This window comes from Triticum dicoccoides, chromosome 7A (genome assembly GCF_002162155.2).
Source record: "Triticum dicoccoides isolate Atlit2015 ecotype Zavitan chromosome 7A, WEW_v2.0, whole genome shotgun sequence".
In the NCBI taxonomy this organism is placed as follows: domain Eukaryota; kingdom Viridiplantae; phylum Streptophyta; class Magnoliopsida; order Poales; family Poaceae; genus Triticum; species Triticum dicoccoides.
In genome coordinates this window covers 135,703,247-135,713,031 of record NC_041392.1, presented here as the reverse complement: position 1 = coordinate 135,713,031, position 9,785 = coordinate 135,703,247, and the positions used below count along the sequence as shown (strand labels likewise).

Genomic DNA, 9,785 nt, shown 5'->3' with positions numbered 1-9,785 from the left:
GTTCGGTAACCTTCCGGTACTCCGGTTTTCTCCGAAATCACCCGGAACACTTCCGGTGTCCGAATATAGTTGTCCAATATATTAATCTTTATGTCTCGACCATTTCGAGACTCCTCGTTATGTCCGTGATCACATCCGGGACTCCGAACTAACTTCGGTACATCAAAACTCATAAACTCATAATATAACTGTCATCGAAACCTTAAGCGTGCGGACCCTACGGGTTCGAGAACAATGTAGACATGACCGAGACATGTCTCCGGTCAATAACCAATAGCGGAACCTGAATGCTCATATTGGCTCCTACATATTCTACGAAGATCTTTATCGTTCAGACCGCATAACAATATACATTGTTCCCTTTGTCATCGGTATGTTACTTGCCCGAGATTCGATCGTCGGTATCTCAATACCTAGTTCAATCTCGTTACCGGCAAGTCTCTTTACTCGTTTCGTAATACATCATCTCGCAACTAACTCATTAGTTGCAATGCTTGCAAGGCTTATGTGATGTGCATTACCGAGAGGGCCCAGAGATACCTCTCCGACAATCGGAGTGACAAATTCTAATCTCGAAATACGTCAACCCAACATTTACCTTTGGAGACACCTATAAAGCTCCTTTATATTCACCCAGTTACGTTGTGACGTTTGGTAGCACACAAAGTGTTCCTCCGGCAAATGGGAGTTGCATAATCTCATAGTCATAGGAACATGTATATGTCATGAAGAAAGCAATAGCAACATACTAAACGATCGGGTGCTAAGCTAATGGAATGGGTCATGTCAATCACATCATTCTCCTAATAATGTGATCCCGTTAATCAAATGACAACACATGTCTATGGTTAGGAAACATAACCATCTTTCATTAACGAGCTAGTCAAGTAGAAGCATACTAGTGACGTTTAGTTTGTCTATGTATTCACACAAGTATTATGTTTTTGGATAATACAATTCTAGCATGAATAATAAACATTTATCATGATATAAGGAAATAAAATAATAACATTATTATTGCCTCTAGGGCATATTTCCTTCACGTGTCGCGCCGCTGCCGAAGGCGGGAATGTTTGCGCCGTCGTCATAGCCGTCGCCGCCGCTACTGCTACCGCCACCACCGCCCGGGCTCGTAGATGTAAGGAGGATATGAGGGCTTGCAGACTCGCCTAGTCAGTCCGCCACGTAGGACGTGGTCCACCCTGAACCACCTTTTCTCTTTCTTTCTTTATTTTTTTCTTTCCCTTTCTTCATCTCCATCAGTCATGAGCAAGTGACTGGACATATGAGGGAGAAAATGAAAGGTATGACTGCTTAGACGGACAAATAATAACTCAAAACAGGTACGCCTCGTTCACTGACCGAGCGCGTATCCGGGCGTTTAGACGGCAATATTTGTTAATTCCGGGCTTTATATGCTCTTAGAGTGCACTAAGACATATAGTATGGTAGGGATTCTTATGCGTTGAGCAAACGGATACTGGTGCATGAACCTAGTCTATACCTATATACTACATATACCTAATATTAAAGGGAGATGTGTTTCTCTGATTTTGTGGTCGTTCACTGTCGATAAGAAGAAAAATAATTTGAGGTGGTACTAATTTTTTTTGTGTGTCCATCTGTTACATAAGGTAAAAAGTTTTGTCCAGGATTTCGTATGTGGGCCGCGCGCGCCGTGGCCCAATGATGCCAACCCACTTATTTTTCTGCCCACGCACCTGGAAATAGTCAGAGCTTCGCACAGGCGCCCAAGACTGGGCTGACCCATTTTTTTCGACTTCCCTTTTCTATTCCTTTCTCTTTTTGTTTCCTGTTTCTATTTTTTCCTTTCAAGTTTATGTTTCTTTTTTTAAAATTAAATATTTTAAAAAATATTTCACAAATTTTATAAAATGTTTGGTTCAGTTCGGAATTTTGAAATTTTGATTTTTTTTAAATGTTACAATTTTTAAAAAATATTTTCATTTTCCATAAAATATCGAGAATTAAAAATGCATTTTTTCCCAAATTCGAACAAATTCCTATTTTCTCATTAGAAAACATTTTCTAAAATTGTTTTGAATGTTCAAAACATGTTCCTGTTTTTATAATTGTTCACAAATTCAAAAAATGTTCATGCTTTTGTTTTCAAAGATTTTTTGTTAATTTCAAAAAATTGTTCTCATCTAGAATTTTGTTTGTATTTTTTGAAAAATCTACGGAATTTTGTAAAGATTGTTTGCATTTAAAAACAATGTTCGAGAATTGAAAAGTGTTCACATTTCCAAAAGTATTCGGCAACTCATAGTTATTATTATTATTTTGATAATTTCAAAATGAATCAATAAGGATTTTTTTTCAATCTTACGCTGCAGTATGTTCTTAAATATTCGCTCTGGCACTGGATTAGCAAGACGAGTTTGTTCAAATGGCTAGCAGCACGTGGTCGGGTCTTTGAGGTCGTCAGTACTGTTCTTCAACGCGTCTTTTTTTTTGATTTTTTTACTCGCGCCTGGCAAATACAGGCTGTTTCGGTGCCGACCAGTGGGCTGGCCAAGATAAACCCTGATAAAAAAGGGACGTTCATGCCTGCTTATGCGCTAATTATGCTAATGAAATGGGATTTATGCGCTACCGTTAGTAATTCATCCGATTACGCCATCGTATGAGAGAGTGATCGAAGCAACCGTGCCCGAAGGTCGCCGGGCAGCCACAACTGCAAGACAGAGATGGACCCGGAGAAAAAAAAAAGACACGAGTTGGGTGGTCACCACCACGCCGACCAACCCCGCCATTATCAAGATCTCAGAGGACAAATATGACCCGGGAGAAGACTGCAGCTCCTCGCCATTTTTTGGTGGACACATCAATTTACTCTCCCATTGCTTCTCACAAAAACCATTCTCTCTCGCTGTAACGCACGGGCATATGTGCTAGTAATCTAACGGCTAGAACAATTTTGAGGATGCCAAAGCACACATGTTGAGATAATTAGAAGTAGTGGGATCACTCTCTTATTTGTGTAGAATTTGTTTGTTAGGCTTCATAATTCTTCGATTAACTATTTGTGGTCGATAATAAATTGAGATGTACATATTGTTTCTGATAACCATTGTTCCCTCATTTTTTTGACCAATTACAATAGGGAAAACCTCTACTCCTTTGTCTTTTTTATTTGTAATTAGTAGTGATAATGTACAAAATGCGGGTTTACATCCAGCTGATGTTAGAAGTCACTAGGTAAAAAATGGTACAGTTTAATGATTATTCTTGCATTATCTATCCAGGATGACATGCCATCCTTCAGACGAGATCTCGTTGTGCCACGCCGCGAGACATCACAACCATCCTGCGCACATCCATCGCCGAGATCTCGTTGTGCCATGCCGTCAAGACCCACTGTTGTCGATGCGGTAGATATGATATCGCTCCATTTCTTGGCCCCTCCAGTCAGCACCTGCTCAAAAACAATGCCCCGGAAAGGGAGAATGAAACCAAAGGCGTCATCATCGCCCGATCCGGGAGATCGACACCAAAGGCGTCGTCATCGCCCGATCCAAGAGACCCAAACCTAGGGTTTCCCCAGAACAGCTTGAGAGTGGTGAGGCAGACTATAACAACGATGCCAAAGACGCCGCCATCGTCCACCATGACCAAAATCGGCGCGATTTTCATCAGCCACTCCGATCCCGTAGCTGACTGAATCCGTACCGTAAAGACGTGTGTCACAGTGTGATCGCAAGACCGCGCCGCCCGCAGCCCTGAAACCGTGGCTGGCCTGAAGACCCAACCAAGTCACCGGCCAGCACGGAGCCATACACAAGGACAACAAAACTAGGGTTCTTCATTTGTACATTAGCACAACTCCCTCCGTCTCATAATGTAAGACGTTTTTTCACACTAATCTCTAATAAGCATCTAATTTACATAGTAAGTACTCCAGTAATCTTGTTGCATCTCTACTTATTTCTACCATACAGGTGCCACCACCAGTCCAAGCCATCCTGAAACGGCAGTGACCCGAACCATATAGATTTATGAAAGACTTCTAGCTATCATCGTCGGCAGCAACCCATGTGGAGAGAGCGTAGAGCACTCTGCCTTTCCACCCCTGCAGCAGCCACTGGTGATCCACGTCGATGAGGAAGTCCTTGTGGTAGTGCTCCCTCACCTTCTCCCTCACCATCCCGACCACCTCCAGGTCCAGCGGCAGCTGCCGGAGCCCCGCCCGCCGGTTCCGCGCCTGCCACTGCCGGTACGTCTCCGGCCGCTCCACCCGGTCCGCGCCCTCGCAGGCGATCACGTTCAGCGCGCCCCGCCCGATGAGGTCCCGCTCGATCATCAGTCGCTCGTCGTTGTCCCGCGGGATGGTCGCGTCCAGTATGTCGAAGTGCGCCGAGTAGAAGAAGAGCGCCTCCCTGAACCGCGTCACGAAGAAGGGCGCGCCGTAGCCGCCGTTCGCCACGCACTCCACGAACACGTCGGGCTTCATGTCGCGGATGTTCCGCAGCACCACGTCCCTGGGGCTGGAGCTGCTCGTGGTCACCGCGACGCTGTCGTCCATCAGGTTCCGGAGGCCGCACTGGCAGTGCACCACGAGCACCTCGTCCGGGTCGATGCGCAGGTCCTCGCCGCGCACGGTGTCCCACTTGGCCGCCACGCCGTGGAACTTGAACGGCACGCCCAGCTCGCGGGCGCAGCTGCTGAGCCGGCGGCCGGTCTCCTCGACCTGGCGGGCCGGGCGGAACCCGGGCTGCGGGAGGTCGATGCCCGTGATCCTCACCTCCGGCGGCCCGCCGTCTCTCTGCGCCAGCCACCGCATCAGGCCCGGCCATTGAAGCCCGTACTGCACCCCGAAGTCCACGATGTGCAGGCGGCGCTTCCCGGCCACGGCGTTCAGGATGGTCTTGTTGGCGAACCCGAAGTTGGCCTTCTTGAAGCAGCAGGCCGCCATGAACAGCTTGTAGGCCTTGAGGAACTCCACCACCGAGGTGCGCTTGGCCACCAGCGACTGGTACACCTGGCTCCCCGTGCCCGCGAGCCGCGCTTCCAGCCCCTCGGCGAAGCAGTGCGCCAGCCTCTGCGTGGCGTCCCCCGTCGGCCCGGAGTGCTGCTTGATCTGCCTGAGCAGCTCGGTCGCGCCCCGGCGGTCGCCTGCGGCCACGGCCTGCGCGCAGTGGATGAGCATGGTGCGCAGGTCGACAACCTCGCTCTTCTTCGCGCGCGCCGCCTTCCCGTTCTTCTTCTTGGCCTCGCTGTCCATGGCGAGGCGCAGCTCCTCTATCCCTCGCATGCACGTCTCGTACCCCTCCAGCATTATTTCGTCGAACATCTCGCGCGCGCCGGTCTCCTCGCTGTCCGGCATCATCAGCTTGCTGCTCCTGGCGGTCTCCGCGTCCAGGTCGTCCTCCTCGTACCTGTACTTGCGGCCCCGGCGGCCATTGCCGGACGTCGGTGTCCCGTTCGCCGCCTCCTCCTTCTTGACGATGAAGCCGCGCTCCTTTTCCTTGCCGGGGATGGCCTCGAGGAGGGTGTTGTTGGTCGGCAAGAACTTGTTGGCCTCCTCCATGCCCTTGAGGAAGGCCGAGTTGAGCATGTCCATGTCGCCGCCGTTGCTGAAGAAGGCCGAGAGCAGCCCGCCCTGGCCGCCGTCGCCAGCGGAAAACATCGCCGGCTTCCGCTCGGCCTCCTTCTCCTCCGCCGGGCCATTTAAGACTGCCGAACTCTGGGTGCCCGGGCTGCCGCCGTTCTGGCCGAAGAACGCGCCGGCCCCGTCGGCCGCGCCCTTGAATTGCGGCGGACTCTGCTGGAACCCCGCAGCTGGGGCGTCAGCAACGAACGAGTTCCTGGTATCCTCGTCGGCGGGGGAATCGGGGACGAGGCCGCCGAACAGCATGTCGTCGAGGTAAGGTGGGGAGCGGAGGAGCTGCGAGAGCTCGAGCGGGTCGTAGGGCCAGGAGAAGTTGTTGGTCTCCTCGGAGGAGGACGTCGCGGCGTTGCTGCTGCTCATGGCGTTGCCATCGGAGAAGGTGGTGCCGTTAGGCGAGCAGGAGGAGGTGGTGCCGTTAGGCGAGCCGGAAGAGGTGGTGGTGGTGTCGGAGATGATCTGCTGGTAGGGGCGCTGGGCGTCGAGGATGGCGGGCTGGTCGGGGTACTGGTAGAAGAACTTGTCGTCGATGTCCTCCTCCATGAGCATGCGCGAGATGAAGTCGAGGTCGACGTCGGCGGCGGGGGGCGGGGTGGGCGGCAGGTCGAGGAAGAGGGACGGCGAGAGCGGCGAGAACTCCTCGTCCATGGCTGGTGACCTCGAGGCGAAGCGTGCAAAGTGCGACGAGTATGGAGCTATGGATTGACTGGTCTGGATGGAGACATGGGTGGAGTTACTGGGGTTGGGGGACGGACGGACAGGGGTTGGCCGGGGGTATAAGAATGGCGGCTCCGGGCTTCAAAGTCCAACCGGAGCGAAGGTTCGAGGAAGCAAGGGCGCGGCCCGGCACGGAGACTAGAATGCGACTCTGGCTGAGGCGTCGGAGAGAGGAGACGACATGCGATCCGACGCAAGACAACAAGTTGGCTAACCATACCACTCTCGTCTGCCCCACAGAGTGTAAAGCATGGTGAGATGAACTCAGGGCATTTCCAACGGTGTGCATCAAAACATTTGCTAGGCGTGGTTCAAACATTTTGAGCATTGCGCATAAAAGGACTTCGACACATCCGACCCATCCAATCACCTACCAGCAGTGGCGGCTCAAGGAATTTGCAACCGAATATTCATGTGTATTCATTTTACCAAAATCATTGTTGTTTTTTAAAAATTGTCACTTTTTTGCCAAAATCAACACTGTTTTATAAAAATCATGGGTATTCACATGAAGACCTAAGAATGCCCCTAGCGCCGCCCCTGCCTACCAGGGCCCTTTCCCCACTCCGTTCCTCCCCTGTATCTGCACCCAACAAGACCGTTGCCGCCTTTATACCACTCCGCCTGCCGCCCAGTTCTTGCTGTACCACCCTTGCTCTACTAAGGGCGCCCTATACTTCGTCGTCGTTGCACCCTCGGATCCGTCTGCACCCATGCATCATCCGCCCCCTTGCTGACGCCGTTCATGGTGGACACCACGCCTCGTAAGTGTTCGCCCAAAAGCCATTGCGAATCTTTTTGACTTTCCCCTTATTTTGAAGCAAGCGGGAAGGTGGCGGGGTACTTGATGAGGAAGGATCCATTGTCATGTCCATTCTTGGTTTCATGAGCACAAGCACTAAGTGCCCCTACAATTTGGATGTTATCCATGATCGCCAAGGCCGGGCCGGCGAAATCCGAAGCCCCGTGTGCGGGCCTATCTCACTAAAAAAGATGAACTAACGAGCAATTCTAATAAATAGGTCCATAGCACCTTTGTAGGATTTAATTAAATTCTGTTTTTTTCTCTCTCTTGCGTTTCTGGAGACAAGATTGATGTTTTCCCATGACGACTCAAATCTGTATTATTAGAACACAAGATACAAAAGGTTAATAAAATAAAATTAAAGTGATACGGCAGCAAGATGTCAATTGGAGATTATACGTCAATATTTGGCAATTAGACGAACATTCACTATTAGGGAAAACCCTAATAGTAGCGCGGGATAATAGCCCACGCGATACGACGCAAGACAAGTTGAATAACCAGATCACTCTCGTCTCTCCCACAGAGTGACAAGCATGCATGGTGAGATGAACTCAGGGCATCTCCAACTCTGTGCATCAAAACATTGCTAGACGTGGTTCAAACATTTTTAGCATTGTGCATAAAATCGTCCATGAACCGGTCTAGATGTTCGAATTTCATGAAATCAGAAACAAACTTGTGGAAGGATTGGGAGAGTGACATCCGCACGACGGACTACGACACATCCGACCCATCCAACCCCCTACCAGGGCCCTCTTCCCCACTTTAAATTTGTTCCTCCCCTTGCTCTGTAGCCGCACCCATCAAGACCGTCGCCGCCTTTACATCACTCCGTTCGCCGCCCAGTTATTGTTGGACCACCCTTGCTCCACCAAGGCACCACCCTCAGATCCATCCGCACGTAGGTATCATCCGCCACCTGCTGACAACACTCATGGCGGACATCATGCCCGACGGGTGTTCTGCCAAAAGCCATTAGGAATCTTTTTGACTTTTTCCTTATTTTGAAGCAAGCACGAAGGTGGCGGGGTACTCGATGAGGGAGGACATGATATTTTTGTAACATGTGCATTCTTAGTTTCATGAGCACAAACACTATTTGTCCCTACAATTTGGATGTGATCCATGATCGCTAGGGCCGGGCCGGCAAAATCCAAGGCCCTGTGCGAAACTGAAAAATGGGGCCTGTCTCGCTAGAAATATGAAGTAACAAGCAATTCTAATAAACCAGGCCATAGCACCTTTATAAGATTTAATTTAATAATCTTTGTTCCTTTTCTTTTCTCTTGCGCTTCTGGAAACTAGATTGTTGTTTTCTCGTGATGACTCAAATATTTATTATTAAAACATAAGATACGACAGATGAATAAAATAAAATTAAAGTGATACAGCGACAAACATCAATTGGAGATATCTGTTAATATTTGGCAATTAGACGAACCGTCAAACTTAACTAGTCTTGTGTCATGTCCGATTGAACTGTTATACTGTTATCTTTAACCGAGGAGACAAAAACCCATCTCTAATGACATGCCAAAAGTTAATTAGGAATTAGGAGTAGGAGCCAAAGTTAATCAGAAAGAAGGACTCGCCAAAAGCAGGCTACCTGTTTTGCCGAGAGGAACTGTCACCGTGCCTCCCGTCGCCAACACTCTGGAGTCTGGGTGCGATCAATTTTGTTTTGGCGAAAGGAGAGGAACTATCATCGACTCGCCGTGTCGCCCGTCGGCCGGCGCTAGGGGCAGGATTCCTGTAGGCTGTAGTGACACGAGTGGCATTTGCGATCCTTCCGACGATCATGTTTCCAATTGAGCAGTGGCCTGAGGGCGCTCGACACCTTGACTCACGTGGATGTGCGGCCCAGCGCCATGTGTGGCCCAGCGCCCAGGGACAGTTAGTTATACATAAGCATAGGCCTATATAAAAAATTGGGACTCCTAAATTTATAGGCCCTATGCGGACCGCACAATCTGCACACCTATAGACCTGACCCTAATGATCGCAGTGAGAAGTCACTACTCCATCAATGATACACCATTTCAAACGCCATTATGAAGTATTGTGATGGGATTGCACAAGACAAGAATATGGCCTACGGTGACGCCAATGACGGAGATCGTAATTTACTTCTTGTTGCTCTGCGTGTTGACTAATTCTTTGATTCACTCAATGTTGCAGCCTGATTATCACACCATTGTATAGTCCGGATGCGTTGTTGTGATGTACCAAATAACAAAGGGCAAGGCCTTCACATTGATGCATTGTTTGATGAAGCTCAAGGACCAACCCATTTGGATGAACAACATGCGTGATGAAGAAGGTCAAGTTCGAGGAGAGAAATCTTGAGATAAATGTCACTTTCAAGGAATATGGTTGAATTTGGGATTGATGAATTTTAAAAACTTGTTGAACATTCATCGATTTTATTAAGATTTAAATGTATGATTGAATTGCTACTCCCTCCGTCCGGATTTATTGGGCCCGTTAGACAAAACTCAAAGACCAAGGCAAGACATTAAAACTAATGGCCTGTGATTTTCAAGCGGGTCAAATAAACCCGGACGGAGGGAGTATCGATCAAGATTCAAAGTAGGGCTACACCGTGAACATTTGGTTTGTTTGTTTCCCCCC

The 9,785-nt window shown here is 49.1% G+C and overlaps 1 protein-coding gene across 1 annotated transcript; it reads right to left on the bottom strand.

Moving 5' to 3' along the window:
- Positions 1–3,860: 3,860 nt before the first annotated feature.
- Positions 3,861–6,366, bottom strand: LOC119334758 (scarecrow-like protein 34). Its single transcript, XM_037607302.1, has one exon. It carries the CDS (start codon positions 6,275–6,277, stop codon positions 4,031–4,033), a length of 2,247 nt encoding a protein of 748 aa, XP_037463199.1. The 5' UTR covers positions 6,278–6,366; the 3' UTR covers positions 3,861–4,030.
- Between the last annotated feature and the right edge of the window lie 3,419 nt (positions 6,367–9,785).

Bases quoted from the DNA above. Each gene is read 5' to 3' on its own strand.
- LOC119334758 (XM_037607302.1), bottom strand. From the start codon at position 6,277: ATGGACGAGGAGTTCTCGCCGCTCTCGCCGTCCCTCTTCCTCGACCTG.